Source organism: Zea mays, chromosome 6 (genome assembly GCF_902167145.1).
Source record: "Zea mays cultivar B73 chromosome 6, Zm-B73-REFERENCE-NAM-5.0, whole genome shotgun sequence".
NCBI classification, from domain to species: Eukaryota; Viridiplantae; Streptophyta; class Magnoliopsida; order Poales; family Poaceae; genus Zea; species Zea mays.
In genome coordinates, this window is record NC_050101.1 from 170,659,459 (window position 1) to 170,680,591 (window position 21,133).

General features: G+C 45.3%; 1 protein-coding gene, 1 non-coding gene and 1 pseudogene across 4 annotated transcripts; 2 read left to right on the top strand and 1 right to left on the bottom strand.

Moving 5' to 3' along the window:
- The first annotated feature begins 39 nt into the window (after positions 1-39).
- LOC103631597 (osmotin-like protein) lies at positions 40-2,354 on the top strand (annotated as a pseudogene).
- Positions 2,355-3,028: 674 nt separating this feature from the next.
- LOC103630616 (uncharacterized) lies at positions 3,029-15,302 on the bottom strand. Of its 3 annotated transcripts, none has more exons than XR_004850390.1 (7): positions 15,254-15,302; positions 5,311-5,393; positions 5,148-5,225; positions 4,834-5,074; positions 4,351-4,426; positions 4,153-4,255; positions 3,029-3,596 (listed from the first exon to the last, which is right to left on the bottom strand). It is a non-coding gene; the product is annotated as an uncharacterized protein (transcript). The 3 variants fall into 3 exon arrangements; XR_555158.3 differs by lacking the exon at positions 15,254-15,302 and having other exon boundaries at positions 3,029-3,250; positions 3,402-3,596; positions 5,311-5,453; XR_004850389.1 differs by lacking the exon at positions 15,254-15,302 and having other exon boundaries at positions 5,311-5,453.
- Positions 15,303-19,235: 3,933 nt separating this feature from the next.
- LOC100285560 (cyclic phosphodiesterase) lies at positions 19,236-20,974 on the top strand. Its single transcript, NM_001158451.2, has 3 exons — positions 19,236-19,697; positions 20,366-20,420; positions 20,502-20,974. The coding sequence occupies exons 1-3, from the start codon at positions 19,401-19,403 to the stop codon at positions 20,702-20,704; spliced, it is 555 nt and encodes a 184-aa protein (NP_001151923.2). The 5' UTR covers positions 19,236-19,400; the 3' UTR covers positions 20,705-20,974.
- Positions 20,975-21,133: the final 159 nt, after the last annotated feature.

A 21,133-nucleotide genomic window follows, 5' to 3' on the forward strand; every position in this document is an offset into this window, starting at 1 on the left:
GTCACTCGGACGAATCTACAAGAGCGCAGCAGCAGAGCCATGGGTAGAAACCACATGCACTGGTAAGATGCAATAAGATGTAGAAGCACTATGATAAAATACATTGATGTGCAAAAACAATTATTGTTATTCTATACTTTTGTTAGTTACATACCTAAAAATATAGTACAATGACTGTGTGTTGCAATTACACACAAATTCGATAAAATGTTAATGTACAACGACTGCACAAAAAACGAATAGCATACATTATTATAGATCTCAATTTTTCACATCCTAGTTTTATATCAGACTCCCATCTTATTATTAGTTTTTAGGCGAGAAACAAACATGTTAAGAAAACTTGGTCCAAAACCTCTATAAAAGCCCCTCCAGCCATCTTCATCAAGCAACAACCTGGCAATTTTCATGACTGAAGGCCTACCCTTACCATAGTTGTCCATAACCTGAAATCACATGAAAATAATAAAACACCCTGTGATGGAATTCTCACAATTACCATGCATGATAATAGTTCCTTCTATGACCGTAGTTAGCTACTTAGTTGTACTAACTTTAAGTTCGGGTACATAGCCTATGTAACAAAGGTGATATGATAAACAACCAACTCAAAGGTAATCTGCATACCTAAGGTATAACATGATCATCACAGTATTGACCACCACAGTATTGTAGACATCATTCACTTGCACATGCCATAACTAAAATGTTGTAGTGCCAGCCTTGAAATGTCATATTGAAATTGAATAATAGGTGTGGTCGTTGTGAAACTGAGGCACCTGACATAGAGGAACAATAAGCTTGAGACCAAACCTGTGTCACCCAGGTTAAGTGCTAAAACATGATTTCACAAGCTACCTAGCATAGTGGACATGTCCTTCTCCATCGTATATTGAGGAGCTTTGGGCCTAGTTGAAATCATGTATATTGAAGCTACCGATATTTCACAAGTCAGAAAGTATAGCCTAGGCATGTCAACTTCTAAATTTCAGGAAGAACTACCTAAGGAAACCCCTGTGATCTTCTAACACTTACAATGATTCATCGTCCTAGTCCAAAAATCTTGTCTAATAAATAAGCTAGTAGCAAAAATATGGGACGCTAGATTCCTTATACCAGAAATAAGGTGCTAGCAAAAAGAAAACATGACGAATACCACAGAAACTGTTTCTGCAAAGATACATAATCACACTTTCAAAAGAACAATTAAATTTATCTAAAGCCGAGTCTTGATGGTATCTATTGGAGTGGTGATAATCGACCAGCAAGCACCAGCAGTTGTTCTTCCTCCCGCCGCTCTCCCACAAGTCGTTCCTGGCGCCGGCCCACCCCTGGTCTGGCAGCATCTGGGCGCGCACGGGCTGCGCCGGCGCCGGCGCGCAGCTCCACTGCGCCACGGGGACTGCGGCGGGCGGCTCTAGTGCGGCGGGCTCGGCGACGCGGTGCCCGCGACGCTGGCGTGGGTGAACCTCCACCACGACAACGACCAGACCTCGTACGACGTGAGCGTGGTGGACGACTTCAACGTGGGCCTGTCCGTGACCCCGCACGAGGGCCGCGGCAACTGCCCCGTCCTCGCCTGCTGCAAGAACCTCACCGAGACCTGCCCCGGCGAGCTGCAGCTGCGCTCCTCGGCCGGTAGCATCCTTGCATGCAAGAGCGGCTGCGAGGCCTTCCGCATTGACGAGCTATGCTGCCACAACATGTACAACAGCCCGCGCACCTGCCGCGCCTCCAAGTACTCGGAGTTCTTCAAGCGCGAGTGCCCGTAGGCCTTCACCTACGCACACGACAACCCCTCGCTCACCCACGAAGCAATAGCGAGAGCAAGCGATGAGGGGTTAGTTGTGGCTCGCGTGGAGGGGGAGACGACCGAGGGGGATCTGGGGGCGACGCACGCGGGCGGGGTAGGGGCCATAGGATGGACGGTCCAGATTAACAGAAGGCAGAACAAGGGGAGGAAGACTATCCCTTACAGCCTTAATATAGTAGTATAGATAGTCAATTAAAAAATAATTATATAACAACTTTCATAATACAATATGTGCATTTAATAATTGATCTACTTCTTTCTTTCATAAATTATCTAGGGTAAGTGAGCAGGCCATTTCTACTGAGTGCTCATGAGCAATCTGTTTTTCTTCTCTCTATGTTTCCATAAATAATTCTAACATGGCACCCCTTACTATCTATCTATGTCATCTTATTATACTCTCTCTTGGGGACCTCAATCGTGCGCATTTAAGCTCGATAGGCTCTTGTCGCACTGAGCCATATTGCAACCGATTAGAGAATGGTTCCACAAGTCCTCCGCTCCACGTAAAATTAAGCATGAGTGCTCTGTGTCGACATGATCCTGTGTTTGAGTTGAGAACGTCGTCCCCCGTTGGCAGAGGGTGACGTGCTAGTCTCTATAAAAAAACACAAATACTGGATGGGAATTTGACCTGGCATACTTTAAATCCGACCAGTCTGGCTCGTAGGCTTTTGTATCTGGCGCTCGTCCACCCATGCCTCATCACGGGCCTCGTTTTCGATCAGCATGTGATACGCTTATTGAGCCCGGGTAAAAATCCCAAGTGCCAAGCCCAAAAAAACATCTTGTATAATTCTCGTGAGAGTTTAAAACAGGACATATATAGTACGTCGGAACTGCTTGTGCAATCGCTTTGGTAAGAACACTCTTTCTCTCCGGTTGACAAAGCTTGCTCCATCCATCCCTGAACCCTTTTCCAGACTCTATCTCAACATCCATCGGAGAACACTAAAACATTTTTAATCTCTTCAGGATTACTGGCAGCACTTCCTAGAATAGGTAGAGGACATGTCCATATTTATCTGTTGCTTTGAAAAAATCGAAGGCTATCATCCCTAAAGAAAGAGTACGTAGAGTAGGTGACTGTCTGACTGACCATCGGTGCCCAATTTGATTGGATGAGGAGCAAACCCTTCCAGTTCCAGTTTGCATTGCCAGCACGAGAAATGAGTGCTGAAATAGCAGCACATGGAACATGCTGAATGCCATTTGAACTTTGAAGCATTTCTATAACTTTCAAGGAAGATGTCATTCGTACTGGTTCAATGTGGACAAAATTTGAGGTACCCAGGACCTTCATATACATTATATTAAGCGAAACTTAGCATCTTTCATCAGCATACCACTGGATAAACCATGTAAATGTTTACGACTAAAAAAAGGTTTCCACTTCGATGAGAGGCTGGTTTCAGTTCCATTACAAATGGTGAAAATCTGTTGTTGAAAAAAATAAAAGCATCAGGAATCAGGATCGACAATGATAAAAAATCGCATGTACAAAGCTCTTCAGATTATCTTTAGGCCTTGCTTAATTTTGTTTGAAAATATTTTGTACACTTCATTTGTGTCCTGTGAGGTTACCCACCTAAAGCTGGAGCATGAACAGGTGCCTCCTCGTAATAACCTCCGACCTGTTGGTATTCAGGCTGGTTATTGTCGCCGCCTCTCCTACCACGGCCCCTGAAACTGCGACCTCTTCCATGGGCATATCCATTGCCCATATATGTAGGGGCGTGATCGTCTTCCCAACCAGCATCAGCATACTCATTGAACCCATTTCCTGAAACATAACAAGGAGAAGAACCAAGTTTCATATGTGCTTCAAAACAACATATTCGCTGTAAACAACCAGAATCCTGCAATCTACTTGCCCTCTCAACAAATATCTGTATTCTGAGGATTAATAAGTGGTGTATATATGCAAATGAGGCTGTGAGCTTTGCATGAGCGCCTATGTGTTATGTGTCACATGCATTCTGGTATGGATGACATTAATACACATGCAGATATAAGCAGAAATTTAATGATAATATGTCAACTGGTAGCAAGTATTGCTCCCAGCAACCACCTAACACAATAACATGTCTAACTCAGTGGCTGCTCCATAGGTACCTTTGGTCTTACATAGTTACATTCCTTAACAAGGACAACCACATTAGTTAGTGCTAGCCTATGCACTTCCTAAAATATATGGCCACCAACTCAAGTAGGGCCTGACTAAGAGAGGAGATTTGATCTAGGAAACAGATTCAAAAATCTCCTTTACAAATGGAACCTAAGGCTAAGGGTAAGCAAAAGAAGCTGAGAAATATGATGAAAAGGATATATCAATATACCTGAGAAGATCACTATAGAAATCAGGGTTCTCCATCAGCTTGTCAGTTGGAAATGAAGCATACTTAGGACCCAACTTCTCACGGATAGAAGTTGGTTGCATATCTATAAGAAAATTTCATCACTAACGAATAGAGGTTTGTTAGTATTCATTGGCAAACTGACATGGAACAGAACCAATTTAAAAAATTATGTCTTACATAAACCAAAAGCGTAGAGGTTCAGATTTTTGACCCTCATCACTCTCATGCCTTTGAAACCTATCCCAACAAGGACCTGAAGGTTTAATTATCAATGGAAATCGTCACATGGAGGGATCAAATCGAAGAATTTATACAAAATGATACGGAATCTGGAAATAATATTACCAAAATTATACGCTTTAATTTCAATGTTTCAAAACCATTAAAATGCATTGTGCAGATACCGAGTGCATAATAACAAATCAGTACCAGTATACACTATATATGATTATGTAGACTTTTAGTTCAAAATTGTCAAAGAAGCAAGTTTGAATAGCCATAAAGTAAATCACAAACCATGTACCCAACTGGTACAATTTATGTATTGATCGTAATACACCACTAACTTGAAAATGATTTCAATTGAACACACACACACACAAAATGAAGTCAATTCCTCCAGATTAAGAGAAGTTATGGTTTTAAAGAAAATGGAAATACCGCTGCAGATGGACTGGAGTCGTCTTCCAGAAATGTTGGAAATTTTATTCCAGTTTTTGGTTCAATTGGATCTTCTTGAAATAACCTCCGACCTGTTGGTATTCAGGCTGGTTATTGTCGCCTCCTCTCCTACCACGGCCCCTGAAACTGTGACCTCTTCCACGGGCATATCCATTGCCCATATATGCAGGGGCGTGATCGTCTTCCCAACCAGCATCAGCATACTCATTGAACCCATTTCCTGAAACGTAACATGTGAGGAATAATTGAACATGTGACAAATTGATGGTTTACTCTGCAGCACTCAGCCTCACCACGTCCACCTCTGCCCCTGCCCCGCCCACGGCCTCGACCACCACGACCCCTTCCACGGCCACCAGGTGAGTGTGCATCTACAATCAATTAAATGAATTATGATGCCATACAAAATTATTAGAACGTTAACAATAAATAACACAAGGGAATCTCACACAATACCTTCATCATTATCATATTTAACCAAAGGCTTCACTTCATCAGCAGGCAAATGAGATATGCCAGAATGAGATAACCTTGAACTTCTGAAATGAAACAGGGCTAGCAAAATGATAGATACTTCACAGACACATTAGCGAGATGAATTGTACAGAGTCATGCTGATAGTCGCCTAGAGGGGGGGTGAATAGGGCGAAACTGAAATTTACAAAAATAATCACAACTACAAGCCGGGGTTAGCGTTAGTAATAAATGAGTCCGCAAGAGAGGGCGCAAAACAAATCCCAAGCGAATAAGCAAGTGACACGAGGATTTGTTTTACCGAGGTTCGGTTCTTGCAAACCTACTCCCCGTTGAGGAGGCCACAAAGGCCGGGTCTCTTTCAACCCTTCCCTCTCTCAAACGGTCCCTCGGACCGAGTGAGCTTTCCTTCTTCTCAATCAACCGGGAACAAAACTTCCCCGCAAGGGCCACCACACAATTGGTGCCTCTTGCCTCGGTTACAATTGAATGTTGATCACAAGAGCAAAAGAGAAAGAAAGAATGCGATCCAAGCGCAAGAGCTCAAAAGAACACGTCAAATCACTCTCTCTAGTCACTAGGGTTTTGTGTGGAATTGGAGAGGATTTGATCTCTTTGAATGTGTCTAGAATTGAATGCCTAGCTCTTGTAAGTGGTTGTGAAGTGGAAAACTTGGATGGCAATGAATGTGGGGTGGTTGGGGTATTTATAGCCCCAACCACCAAATGTGGCCGTTGGGGAGCCAGTCTGCTCGATGGCGCACCGGACAGTCCGGTGCACACCGGACATGTCCGGTGCCCCTGCCACGTCATCAGTGCCGTTGGAATCTGACCGTTGGAGTTCTGACTTGTGGGCCACCCTTGATGTCCGGTGGCGCACCGGACAGCTCCTGTTCATTGTCCGGTGCGCCAGTATGGGCAAACCTGACGTCTGCGCGCGCTGCGGCGCATTTAATGCCTCTGCAGGTAGCCGTTGGCGCGGAATAGCCGTTGTGCTGGAGTCACACCGGACAGTCCGGTGCACACCGGACATGTCCGGTGAATTATAGCGGACGAGCCGTTGGCTTTTCCCGAAGCTGAAGAGTTCCTGAGGCCGCTTCTCCATGGCGCACCGGACACTGTCCGGTGTACACCGGACAGTCCGGTGAATTATAGCGCGAGAGCCCCTGGAAATTCCCGAAGGTGGCGAGTTCGAGCTGGAGTCCCCTGGTGCACCGGACACTGTCCGGTGGTGCACCGGACACTGTCCGGTGGCACACCGGACAGTCCGGTGTGCCCAGACCAGAGGGCCTTCGGTTGGCTCTTTGCCCTTTTGTTGAACCCAACACTTGGTCATTTTATTGGCTATGTTGTGAACCTTTGACACCTGTATAACTTATACACTAGAACAAACTAGTTAGTCCAAAGATTTGTGTTGGGCAATTCAACCACCAAAATTATATAGGAACAAGGTGTAAGCCTGATTCCCTTTCAATCTCCCCCTTTTTGGTGATTGATGCCAACACAAACCAAAGCAAATGTAGAAGTGCATAATTGAACTAGTTTACATAATGTAAGTGCAAAGGTTACTTGGAGTTGAGCCAATATAACTACTTACAAGATATGCAAGGAATGTTTCTTTCTTATATAACATTTTGGACCACGTTTGCACCACATGTTTTGTTTTTGCAAAACCTTTTTGTAAATCCATTTCATAGATCTTTTGCAAATAGTCAAGGTAAATAAATAAGAGTTTGCAAAAAGCATTTTCAAGATTTGAAATTTCCTCCCCCTGTTTCAAATGCTTTTCCTTTGACTAAACAAAACTCCCCTTAAAAGAGATCCACCTCTTAGTGTTCAAGAGGGTTTTGATATACCATTTTTGAAATACTACTTTCTCCCCCTTTTGAACACAATAGGATACCAGATGATAAAGACTTTTTGGAAAGCACTAAGTTTTTGAATTTGGTGGTGGTGGTGCGGTCCTTTTGCTTTGGGCTCATTTCTCCCCCTTTTTGGCATAAATCGCCAAAAACGGAGTTATTAGAGCCCTTTGAAGTGCAATCTTCCCCTCTGGTCATAAATAAGTGAGTTAAGATTATACCAAAGACGAAGTCCTCTTGCGTTTGAGCTTTTACTCTCTCCCCCAAGGATGAAGTCCTTTTCCTTGATGCTCATTTCTCCCCCAAAGAAGAGAGAGTTGCTCGGAGTGGTGGCGAAGTATGAGTTGCGGAGTGGAAGCCTTTGTCTTCGCCGAAGACTCCAATTCCCTTTCAATATACCTATGACTTGGTTTGAAATAGACTTGAAAACACATTAGTCATAGCATATAAAAGAGATATGATCAAAGGTATTCAAAAGAGCTATGTGTGCAAGCTTAGCAAAAGAAATTTCTAGAATCAAGAATATTGAGCTCATGCCTAAGTCTGGTAAAAGATTGTTCATCAAGTGGCTTGGTAAAGATATCGGCTAATTGATCTTTAGTATTAATGTAAGAAATCTCGATATCCCCCTTTTGTTGGTGATCCCTAAGAAAATGATACCGAATGGCTATGTGCTTAGTGCGACTATGCTCGACGGGATTGTCGGCCATTTTGATTGCACTCTCATTATCACATAGCAAAGGGACTTTGGTTAATTTGTAACCGTAGTCCCGCAGGGTTTGCCTCATCCAAAGCAATTGCGCGCAACAATGTCCTGCGGCAATGTACTCGGCTTCGGTGGTGGAAAGAGCGACCGAATTTTGCTTCTTTGAAGCCCAAGACACCAAGGATCTTCCCAAGAACTGGCAAGTCCCCGATGTGCTCTTCCTATTGATTTTGCACCCCGCCCAGTCGGCATCCGAATAACCAATTAAATCAAATGTGGATCCCCTAGGGTACCAAAGCCCAAACTTAGGAGTATAAGCCAGATATCTCAAGATTCGTTTTACGGCCGTAAGGTGTGATTCCTTAGGGTCGGATTGGAATCTTGCACACATGCAAACGGAAAGCATAATGTCCGGTCGAGATGCACATAAATAAAGCAATGAACCAATCATCGACCGGTATACCTTTTGATCCACGGACTTACCTCCCGTGTCGAGGTCGAGATGCCCATTAGTTCCCATGGGTGTCTTGATGGGTTTGGCATCCTTCATCCCAAACTTGGTTAGAATGTCTTGAGTGTACTTTGTTTGGCAAATGAAGGTGCCCTCTTGGAGTTGCTTGACTTGGAATCCTAGAAAATACTTCAACTCCCCCATCATTGACATCTCGAATTTCTGTGTCATGATCCTACTAAACTCTTCACATGTAGACTTGTTAGTAGACCCAAATATAATATCATCAACATAAATTTGGCATACAAACAAGTCATTTTCAAGAGTTTTAGTAAAGAGTGTAGGATCGGCCTTGCCGACTTTGAAGCCATTAGCAATAAGGAAATCTCTAAGGCATTCATACCATGCTCTTGGGGCTTGCTTGAGCCCATAAAGCGCCTTAGAGAGCTTATAGACATGGTTAGGGTACTCACTGTCTTCAAAGCCGGGAGGTTGCTCAACATAGACCTCTTCCTTGATTGGTCCGTTGAGGAAGGCACTTTTCACGTCCATTTGATAGAGCTTAAAGCCATGGTAAGTAGCATAGGCCAATAATATGCGAATTGACTCAAGCCTAGCTACGGGTGCATAGGTTTCACCAAAATCCAAACCTTCGACTTGTGAATACCCTTTGGCCACGAGTCGAGCTTTGTTCCTTATCACCACTCCATGCTCATCTTGCTTGTTGCGGAAGACCCATTTGGTTCCTACAACATTTTGGTTAGGACGTGGAACTAAGTGCCATACCTCATTCCTTGTGAAATTGTTGAGCTCCTCTTGCATTGCTACCACCCAATCCGAATCTTGGAGAGCTTCCTCTACCCTGTGTGGCTCAATAGAGGAAACAAAAGAGTAATGTTCACAAAAATGAGCAACCCGAGATCGAGTAGTTACCCCCTTATGAATGTCGCCGAGGATGGTGTCGACGGGGTGATCTCGTTGGATTGCTTGGTGGACTCTTGGGTGTGGCGGTCTTGGTTCTTCCTCATCCTCCTTTTCTTGATCATTTGTATCTCCCCCTTGATCATTGCTATCATCTTGAGGTGGCTCGTCTTCTTGATTTTGCTCTTCATCATTTTGAGCCTCATCCTCATTTTGAGTTGGTGGAGATGCTTGCATGGAGGAGGATGGTTGATCTTGTGTACTTGGAGGCTCTTCGGATTCCTTAGGACACACATCCCCGATGGACATGTTCCTTAGTGCGATGCATGGAGCCTGTTCTTCACCTATCTCATCAAGATCAACTTGCTCCACTTGAGAGCCGTTAGTTTCATCAAACACAACGTCACAAGAGACTTCAACTAGTCCAGTGGACTTGTTAAAGACCCTATATGCCCTTGTGTTTGAGTCATAACCAAGTAAAAAGCCTTCTACAGTTTTAGGAGCAAATTTTGATTTTCTACCTCTTTTAATAAGAATGAAGCATTTGCTACCAAAAACTCTAAAATATGAAATGTTGGGCTTTTTACCGGTTAGGAGTTCATATGATGTCTTCTTGAGGATTCGGTGAAGATATAACCGGTTGATGGCGTAGCAGGCGGTGTTGACCGCTTCGGCCCAAAACCGGTCCGGTGTCTTGTACTCATCAAGCATGGTTCTTGCCATGTCCAATAGAGTTCGATTCTTCCTCTCCACTACACCATTTTGTTGTGGCGTGTAGGGAGAAGAGAACTCATGCTTGATGCCCTCCTCCTCAAGGAAGCTTTCAATTTGAGAGTTCTTGAACTCCGTCCCGTTGTCGCTTCTTATTTTCTTGATCCTTAAGCTGAACTCATTTTGAGCCCGTCTCAAGAATCCTTTTAAAGTTTCTTGGGTTTGAGATTTTTCCTGTAAAAAGAATACCCAAGTGAAGCGAGAATAATCATCCACAATAACTAGACAGTACTTACTCCCGCCGATGCTTATGTAAGCGATCGGGCCGAATAGATCCATGTGTAGGAGCTCCAGTGGCCTGTCAGTCGTCATTATGTTCTTGTGTGGATGATGAGTGCCAACTTGCTTCCCTGCTTGGCATGCGCTACAAATCCTGTCTTTCTCAAAGTGAACATCGGTTAGTCCCAAAATGTGCTCCCCCTTTAGAAGCTTGTGAAGATTCTTCATTCCAACATGAGCTAGTCGGCGGTGCCAGAGCCAACCCAAGTTAGTCTTAGCAATCAAGCAAGTGTCGAGTTCAGCTCTATCAAAATCTACCAAGTATAGCTGACCCTCTAACACTCCCTTAAAAGCTATTGAATCATCACTTCTTCTAAAGACAGTAACACCTATATCAGTAAAAAGACAGTTGTAGCCCATTTGACACAATTGGGATACGGAAAGCAAATTGTAATCTAGAGAATCTACGAGAAGAACATTAGAAATGGAATGGTCAGGGGATATAGCAATTTTACCCAAACCTTTGACCAAACCTTGGTTTCCATCCCCGAATGTAATCGCTCGTTGGGGATCTTTGTTTTTCTCATAGGAGGAGAACATCCTTTTCTCCCCTGTCATATGGTTTGTGCACCCGCTGTCGAGTATCCAACTTGAGCCCCCGGATGCATAAACCTACAAAACAAGTTTAGTTCTTTGTTTTAGGTACCCAAACGGTTTTGGGTCCTTTAGCATTAGATACAAGAACTTTGGGTACCCAAACACAAGTCTTGGAGCCCTTGTGTTTGCCCCCAACAAATTTGGCAACTACTTTGCCGGATTTGCTAGTAAGCACATAAGATGCATCAAAAGTTTTAAATGAAATGGCATGATCATTTGATGCATTAATAGTTTTCTTTCTAGGCAACTTGGCATGGGTTGGTTGCCTAGATCTAGATGTCTCACCCTTATACATAAAAGCATAATTAGGGCCAGAGTGAGACTTCCTAGAATGAATTTTCTTACTCTTATTCTCAGGATACCCGGCAGGGTACAAAATGTAACCCTCGTTATCCTGAGGCATGGGAGCCTTGCCCTTAACAAAGTTAGACAAGTTCTTAGGAGGGGCATTAATTTTGACATTGTCTCCCCTTTGAAAGCCAATGCCGTCCTTAATGCCCGGGCGTCTCCCATTATAGAGCATGCTTCTAGCAAATTTAAAATTTTCATTTTCTAAGTCATGCTCTCTAATTTTAGCATTAAGTTGTGCTATGTGATCATTTTGTTTTTTAATTAAGGCAAGGTGATCATGGATAGCATCAACATTAATATCTCTACATCTAGTGCAAATGGACACATGCTCAATAGTAGATGTAGAGGGTTTGCAAGACTTTAATTCAATAACCTTAGCATGCAACAAATCATTCTTAGTTCTAAGGTCAGAAATAGTAGTATTGCAAATATCAAAATCCTTAGCCTTAGCAATTAATTTCTCATTCTCATTTCTAAGGCTAGCGATGGAAGCATTCAATTCATCAATCCTAGCGAGCAAATCAACATCATCATTTCTAGGATCAATGCAAACATGAGAATCAACCTTAGCCAACAAATTAGCATTTTCATTTCTAAGGTTGTCTAAAATCTCATGGCAAGTGCTTAGCTCATTAGATAATTTTTCACATTTTTCTCTTTCTAGAGCATAAGCATTTTTAACCTTAACATGTTTCTTGTTTTCCTTGATTAGGAAATCCTCTTGGGAGTCCAAGAGATCATCCTTTTCATGGATAGCACTAATTAGCTCATTTAATTTTTCCTTTTGTTCCATGTTAAGGTTGGCAAAAAGAATACGCAAGTTATCCTCCTCATTTTTATCATCCTCATCACTAGATGTTTCATATTTAGTGGAGGACTTTGATTTTACCTTCTTTTTGCCGTCCTTGGCCATAAGGCACTTGTGGCCGACGTTGGGGAAGAGGAGGCCTTTGGTGACGGCGATGTTGGCGGCGTCCTCGTCGTCGGAGGAGTCGCTTGAGCTTTCGTCGGAGTCCCACTCCCGACAAACATGGGCATCGCCGCCCTTCTTCTTGTAATACCTCTTCTTCTCCTTTCTTCTTCCCTTCTTGTCGTCGTCCCTGTCACTGTCACTAGACATAGGACATTTTGCAATGAAGTGACCGGGCTTACCACACTTGTAGCAAACCTTCTTGGAACGGGATTTGTAGTCCTTCCCCTTCCGTTGCTTGAGGATTTGCCGGAAGCTTTTGATGATTAGGGCCATCTCCTCGTTGTCGAGCTTGGAGGCGTCAATTGGTTGTCTACTTGGTGTAGACTCCTCCTCCGTTGCCTTGAAGGCCACGGGTTGCGCCTCGGATGTGGAAGGCTCATCAAGCTCGTTGATCTTCTTGGAGCCCTTAATCATGCATTCAAAACTAACAAAATTCCCGATGACTTCCTCGGGGGTCATTTGTGTATATCTAGGATTGCCACGAATTAATTGTACTTGAGTAGGGTTAAGGAAAATAAGGGCTCTTAGAATAACCTTAACCACTTCGTGGTCATCCCATTTTGTGCTCCCGAGGTTGCGCACTTGGTTCACCAAGGTCTTGAGCCGGTTGTACATGTCTTGTGGCTCCTCCCCTTGGCGAAGACGGAAGCGACCGAGCTCCCCCTCGATCGTTTCCCGCTTGGTGATCTTGGTGAGTTCATCACCCTCATGCGCCGTCTTGAGTAGGTCCCAAATCTCCTTGGCGTTCTTCAACCCTTGTACTTTGTTGTATTCCTCCTTGCTTAAAGAGGCAAGGAGAATGGTTGTGGCTTGAGAGTTGAAGTGCTCGATTTGGGCCACTTCGTCCGTGTCGTAGTCCTCATCCCCTACGGATGGTACCTGTACACCATACTCAACAACATCCCATAATCTTTTGTGGAGAGAGGTTAGATGAAATCGCATCAAATTACTCCACATAGCATAATCTTCACCATTAAAAGTTGGTGGTTTGCCTAATGGGACGGAAAGTAAAGATGTATGTTTAGGAATGCGAGGGTAGCGTAGGGGGATCTTACTATACTTCTTACGCTCTTGGCGTTTAGAAGTGACGGACGCCGCGTCGGAGCCAGAGGTGGAGGTCGATGAAGTGTCGGTCTCGTAGAAGACCACCTTCCTCATCCTTTTGTGCTTGTCCCCACTCCGATGCGGCTTGTGAGAAGATTTTTCCTTCTTCTCCTTATGGTGAGAAGAGGAAGATCTTTTCTCCTTCCGCTTGGAGGATTTCTTTTTCTTCTCTCTTCTCTTGGTGCGGGACTCTTCCGATGAAGATGAAGTGCTCCCTTGGCTTGTAGTGGGCTTGTCGTCGCCGGTCTCCATCTCCTTCTTGGCGTGATCTCCCGACATCACTTCGAGCGGTTAGGCTCTAATGAAGCACCGGGCTCCGATACCAATTGATAGTCGCCTAGAGGGGGGGTGAATAGGGCGAAACTGAAATTTACAAAAATAATCACAACTACAAGCCGGGGTTAGCGTTAGTAATAAATGAGTCCGCAAGAGAGGGCGCAAAACAAATCCCAAGCGAATAAGCAAGTGACACGAGGATTTGTTTTACCGAGGTTCGGTTCTTGCAAACCTACTCCCCGTTGAGGAGGCCACAAAGGCCGGGTCTCTTTCAACCCTTCCCTCTCTCAAACGGTCCCTCGGACCGAGTGAGCTTTCCTTCTTCTCAATCAACCGGGAACAAAACTTCCCCGCAAGGGCCACCACACAATTGGTGCCTCTTGCCTCGGTTACAATTGAATGTTGATCACAAGAGCAAAAGAGAAAGAAAGAATGCGATCCAAGCGCAAGAGCTCAAAAGAACACGTCAAATCACTCTCTCTAGTCACTAGGGTTTTGTGTGGAATTGGAGAAGATTTGATCTCTTTGAATGTGTCTAGAATTGAATGCCTAGCTCTTGTAAGTGGTTGTGAAGTGGAAAACTTGGATGGCAATGAATGTGGGGTGGTTGGGGTATTTATAGCCCCAACCACCAAATGTGGCCGTTGGGGAGCCAGTCTGCTCGATGGCGCACCGGACAGTCCGGTGCACACCGGACATGTCCGGTGCCCCTGCCACGTCATCAGTGCCGTTGGAATCTGACCGTTGGAGTTCTGACTTGTGGGCCACCCTTGATGTCCGGTGGCGCACCGGACAGCTCCTGTTCATTGTCCGGTGCGCCAGTATGGGCAAACCTGACGTCTGCGCGCGCTGCGGCGCATTTAATGCCTCTGCAGGTAGCCGTTGGCGCGGAATAGCCGTTGTGCTGGAGTCACACCGGACAGTCCGGTGCACACCGGACATGTCCGGTGAATTATAGCGGACGAGCCGTTGGCTTTTCCCGAAGCTGAAGAGTTCCTGAGGCCGCTTCTCCATGGCGCACCGGACACTGTCCGGTGTACACCGGACAGTCCGGTGAATTATAGCGCGAGAGCCCCTGGAAATTCCCGAAGGTGGCGAGTTCGAGCTGGAGTCCCCTGGTGCACCGGACACTGTCCGGTGGTGCACCGGACACTGTCCGGTGGCACACCGGACACTGTCCGGTGGTGCACCGGACACTGTCCGGTGGCACACCGGACAGTCCGGTGTGCCCAGACCAGAGGGCCTTCGGTTGGCTCTTTGCCCTTTTGTTGAACCCAACACTTGGTCATTTTATTGGCTATGTTGTGAACCTTTGACACCTGTATAACTTATACACTAGAACAAACTAGTTAGTCCAAAGATTTGTGTTGGGCAATTCAACCACCAAAATTATATAGGAACAAGGTGTAAGCCTGATTCCCTTTCACATGCAAGGTACAGTCCATTTCATGATCCAAAAAACAGAGACCCTGTGTAGTTCTACTTCTACGGGATGTAGGGTTCACCCACACACACATAGAGATAATGTATATGGTAGGCAATATACTGTAAAAATGCTGACGAATTCGTGATCAACAACGACAAGATGGTATTGACACAGGTGAGCCAAGAAAACACCGATCCACACGACCATACCTGATGACCATTGGGATTGAGTTTTTTATGGCAACTACTGTGCCGCCGGCGGGCCCGCCAGGAAGGCGGACGACGCCCTTGTAAACGCTCCCGAAGCCACCCTCGCCGACCTTGAGCAGGCGGCTGAAGTCGCTGGTGGCGGCCCGGAGCTCCCGGAACCCGAACTCCCGGAGGCTGCTGGCTCCCCTCTCCTCGTACAGCTCCGGGATGCTCCGCGCCGACGACACCGAGGCCGAGCCCGATGACTTGGTCGCCTCCGGCCGCATGACCGCGCTGGAGTCCTCGGAGTGGCTCGTGACGACGGCCGACGACGCCGTGGAGAAGGTGAGGTTGGATGGCGCGCCCGTGGAGACGGTGGACAGGAACGAGGCGGCCGCCGGGGACGTCGGCGCCGTCGACCCCTCCAGGCGCTTCTCGCCCTTGCCCCTCTTGGTCCTGCTGCCGCTGAAGCAGCGGAAGCAAGACATCGATCTCGACCCGTGGAGGGGGAGGCGGGGCGGCGGCGGCTCACGCGGGGTGGGGGAGGGGGACGCGGGGGGACGAACGTGGGCGTGGGCGTGGGCGGACGGACCGAGTAGATTTACGGAAGCGAGCGAACGATGCAGATTCACCGAAGGCAGAACCAGATGAGGCAGCCTACCCCTTACAGCCTTAATAGTAGTAAAGATATATATATATATAGGGTAGGTATAACGGGAGCCCTGAGCTTCCAATAGTTAAAGGAAGCCCAGGCCGACCACCCTTACAAACTGGTTCAACCAGCGCGCCCAAACAGGCTGTCGGGTGCGCCACCTGCCCCACGTCTGTTAGCGCAAAAAAAGGAATGCATGCATGAGTCAAACACGATCCAATGCATGCGCATAAATTTAGGAAAGATATGTGCGGCAGTTTCTGTTTTTAAAATCCTTTATTTCCTCCATAAATTTAGGATCGCTGCAACAGCCATGTAGCTAGACGCGTAAGGACCATTTTATGATATATACTGAGACTAAATATGCTACACTGTGTTAATAATTATGCAATTCGATATACTGCGCAAAAATCTGTTACCAGCTGCATGACACGAATTTATGATAAAAATAATGTGCAATGAAAGGAAATGAATTACACGCATAGAAACAAAAAATCGTATTTAATGTTTTATTTCCTTCATAAATATAAGATCCCTCCAACAGCCATGCAGCTAAAACACATTAAATCTAGTTTATGATATATACTGATACAAATTATACTACATGGTGTAGGTATTTATGCAATTCGTTACACTGCGTAAAAAATCTGGCATGTTGTTCACTGGTGGACGCACCTCCGGGTTGGAGCGTAATAACCTTAAGTTTTGAGCATAAAATCCCTCAATTATAAGCGTATATACCGAGCCAATGTGAGAGGTTGATAGCTCTAGTAGGTTGTTATTACGATCCTATTTTTATGGCAGATCCGGAAAATATGGCAGTCGCATGCATGCGGTTATACAGATCCTAAAATTATGGCAAAATGCATGCATGAGTCAATCACGTTCCCTTGCATGCGCGTAAATTTAGGAAAGATATGTGTGGCGGTTTCTATTTTAAATGCTTTATTTCCTCCATAAATTTAGGATCGTTGAAACAGACATGCAACTAAAACTCGTAATGACCATTTTATGCTATATACTGATACTAAATATGCTACACTGTGTAGATAATTATGCAATTCGGTATACTGCGTAAAAATCTGCTACAGGCTGCATGCACACGAATTTATGATGGAAAGAATATGCAATAAAAGGAAATGAATTGCATGCATAGTAACAAAAAATCACATTTAATGTTTTATTTCCTTCATAAATATAGGATCCCTCCAACAGTCATGCAACTAAACGCATTAGAACTAGTTTATGATGTATACTGAAACAAATTATACTACACGGTGTAGGTATTTATGCAATTCCTTACACTGCGTAAAAAATCTGGCATGTTGTTCACTGGTGGACGCATATCCGGGTGGAGCGTAAAAACCTTAATTTTTGAGCATAAAATCCCTCAATTATAAGCGTAAATACCGAGTCAATTAGAGGTTGATAGCTTTAGTAGGTTGTTATTACGATCCTATTTTTATGACAGATACGAAAAACATGGCAGCCGCATGCATGCGGTTTCTATTTTTATACAGATCCAAAAATTATGGCAAAATCGTGGGAGTTTCCATTGCATGCGCGCAAATTAAGAACAACATAAATCAAGGAATTGCCTTTCAAATGTGCATGCAGTAAACTGATATACGAACTCTGTGTTAAAGCATAAAAACATACAGTTTTTAGCGTAAATAATACATGTGGTAGGCATAAAACACAATAAACGAAAAGAAAAATGCGCCGGATCAGAGGATGTCACGCGCGATCATCGCTGCGCGCATCTCGCCCCTTCCGTGACGTCGCTCGCTCGAACATCGCGCCTCATGCGTCGCCGTCGCTACTCGCACGTCGACGGGCGTCGCTTGCTCGCCGGCCTTGGAAGTGTCGCCTCCTCGGGGCTTCGGGGACGCCGCCGCTTGCCTGCACAAGGGCCTCGCTGCGGATCGAGGAACCTCCGCCACCGCGCGTCGAGGTAATGGAGTTGCGGCCACCGGCCTGAGAATCGCCGCCACCGCACAAGGGCGCTGCCGCCGCTCGCCCTCTGGATCGGGGGCCGCCACCGCCGGCCTGGAAACCGCGGCCACCGCAGAAGGGCGCTGCCACCGCCGCTCGCCCTCTGGATCGGGGGCCGCCACCGTCGGCCTGGGAACCGCCGCCACCGCCGGCCTGGCAACCGTCGATAATGAATCGAGATGGGGCATAAAAACTGATCCCTAGCACTACGGATTTTTCTTTTATAGACGTCTGGACCTGGTCCGGCTCGACCGGATTGCACTGTCTGGCCTGGGCTTCCAATAACTAAAGGAAGCCCATGGCTCCTAATATACAATATATATATATATATTCTCTCCATTTGTTTTACGCCCTATTTGGATCCTTGGAATTGAATTCCATTCTAATAATAGTAATTTAGGCACATATCAATTAAGCTAATTCAGTTTTATACAAAATATATTTGTATACTATTATTAACAAGATACCAGAGAGAATTATGTGCTATTTTTTTTACTATAAAAGAGTGAGCTGGGGTGTCCTATCAGTTATAGAGTGGAAACAAATTCTACTGATACATAAATTATTTCTTATCTTCCACCCTATGAATTTGAGATAGTCTTATATCCGAACTTTCGAAAATGGTGGAATGGTAAATTCCAAGCTAAATAAGTTACGTTATTAAGTAAATTCTAATTCCTCCAAAATGAATGGATCCAAACATCTCGTTAGAGTAATTATACTTTTATTAGGCATCATATAAATATAGTTTGCATGTATATCTATATACATTATATTTAAATGAATGTGGACGAAAAACAAAAGGGCTAGAAAAAACTATATTTTGGGATAGAGGGAGTATTATTTTTATTAATGTGCAGCTAAACATACATTATTCTTCTGTTCTTAAATATATGATGGCGTTGTTTTTTTAAAACTTTGACCACTCGTCTTATTCAAAATATTTATTCAAAAATGTAAAATTTCAAGCCATGCTCAAACAACCTTAATTGATAAAATAAATTATAGCAAAATAAACGATAAATCATATTATTTTTTCTGAATAAGACAAGCAGTTATTTTTTAAAAAAAATCAACTGCGTCAACGGAGGTAGTAGTATATTGATCCATTTGCAGGACTACATTTTGTTATTCCTGGAGTCAATTTACTCGTGCATGTGATCTGCACACCTAGATCTAAAATCCAGATCCAGACTGTAGTAGTCATTGTTAAACGAGGTCGATTCTACGCTAACACGTGTAATTAGTAACGCATTCACTGACAGTGGGGCTTGTCAGCTTGTGTTCCCATCACGGACCCACCAGACAGTGTCTCGTCGCTGAAAGGCACCGTACCGACTGCGCCCGTACCGCGGTGCTTCATCGGTTCCGCCTCCCGCGAACCGTGATGCTTCTTCTCCTCACAGCTGCAAAGCATATTCGCTTTCCGCCACCGCCCGATCCCCACACCGCCACCCGCCGCCTCTAACCCCGCTGTCCCGTCTTGTGCTCTGACCTCACCGCTGGTCAGTGTCAGACCGCATGGACCCCACCGACCAGTCGCCGGAGGAGGTGTACTCCGTGTGGGCCCTTCCGCCGGAGCCCGTCCGTGATCGTTTCCGCCGCATCATGGAGGGCCTCCGCGCTGCATACGGCGGCCCCGCCTTTGAGCCGCACGTTACCGTCGTCGGTGACTTCCGCGGACGCCGCTCGGAAGCTGTCAAGGTGCTCCGCGCCGCCGCCGCCAGCGTCCAACCCTACACTGCTCGTGTCACGGGGGTTGCCCGTGGCAGCTTCTTCTACCAGTGCGTCTACATCCTTCTCGACCCCACCGCCGAGGTTAAGCATCTCTTCTCCTCTTACTGGTTCCCTAGTTTTGTTTGTTCTGCTCCAATTTTCAAACTTACAGTCGGATTAGAATGCTGAGGGAATACTGATGCAGTCAGTGGTGGGCCTAGGTTTTTTTATAGGGTGTGCCGCTAAAAAAATTTATAGGCGATCAACAATCAACAATGTTGTCAATCCACAATGAAATATATATCTAGGTTAATCATTGCATATTTACGCTTGAAGCTAGCAGATACTAGATAGGGCCCGGCCCTCGGCTGGACGATAGGACGAGGCGTGGGCGGTGGGTGGCGACCGCATATCACCGATCGTGTGGTGCCGTGGCTGGGCTGGGCGGCGGGCTCTTTGGCACATACGCTATGTAAGGTCGGCGGCGGCTCGTGGCACTAGAGCCGGAGGGCGGCGATGTGTGTTGCAGGGCCAAGGCGGTGGCGTGTCTCTGCGTCTGGGAATTGCGATCATTACGAATCAATTGCATCGGCAGTTCGGCACATTTAAACAACGCTGATTAGTCTGCACGTGGGGCCAGGTGAGGGTCTTGGTGGATCTGGCTTAGGGTGTGCCATGGCCCACCTGGACCCCCTGTGGGTCCGCCCCTGGATGCAGTGTGCATTGGAATCATTTGGCCTTCTTATATCAGATTCTCTGAAATTTGTTAGGTGGTGGGAGCTAGCGATCACTGCTGCGCCAACTTCGGTTACAATAGAAAAACTCGTGAGTGTGCTCGCTGAATCCTGTTCCTGAATGAGAATTCATATGTTAGTGACTACTGACACTTGGTTGTGGCATTTGCAGCATACATGCCGCATGTCAGCCTCTTATATGGAGACCTTACAGATGAGGAGAAGGAGGAGGCAAGGAAGAAGGCAGAGGAGCTGGACAAGGATATCTATGTATTAGAGTTTGAGATATCTGAGCTTGCGCTCTATAGAACAGATACCACAGATAAAACCTTGGAGTCATGGGAATTGGTGGAGGTGTGCCATCTTGGCTCTTGAGAAGAAGTTATTAGTTTCCTCTCCATGGTGATTCTGCTGTAAGTTAACTCTTGGAATTTATAATGCTTTGTAGTGTCTTGTTGACTACTTTCTAAGAAACTGGTACGTACCACTGGCATAATACTTTCAATGGGAATAAGGAATGATGTGTTGTGCTCTTCTGATTGTAGTAAGGAATAATATACAATCTGTGATTCTCTGTTAGTTTTCCATGAAATATACTTTGTATTATTCAGATTGTGCTGAGTTTGTTTAATACCTGTTGAAACAAGCAGTACTAGTATGGCCCTGAAACTGTACTGGTTTCTCCTTGGAGAATACTTTGTCTGATTAATCATGGAATATATACTAATAATATTGGTCTATATTCCGTTAAGAGAATAAGCTCTCAATCCTTCAAGTCATTACAAATCATAGTTTGAGATACAT

Coding starts and splice junctions, on each gene's coding strand:
- LOC100285560 (NM_001158451.2), top strand. CDS start 19,401: ATGGACCCCACCGACCAGTCGCCGGAGGAGGTGTACTCCGTGTGGGCC. Junction 19,698..20,365: donor TTCTCGACCCCACCGCCGAG/GTTAAGCATCTC, acceptor GAAATTTGTTAG/GTGGTGGGAGCTAGCGATCA. Junction 20,421..20,501: donor CGGTTACAATAGAAAAACTC/GTGAGTGTGCTC, acceptor TGGCATTTGCAG/CATACATGCCGCATGTCAGC.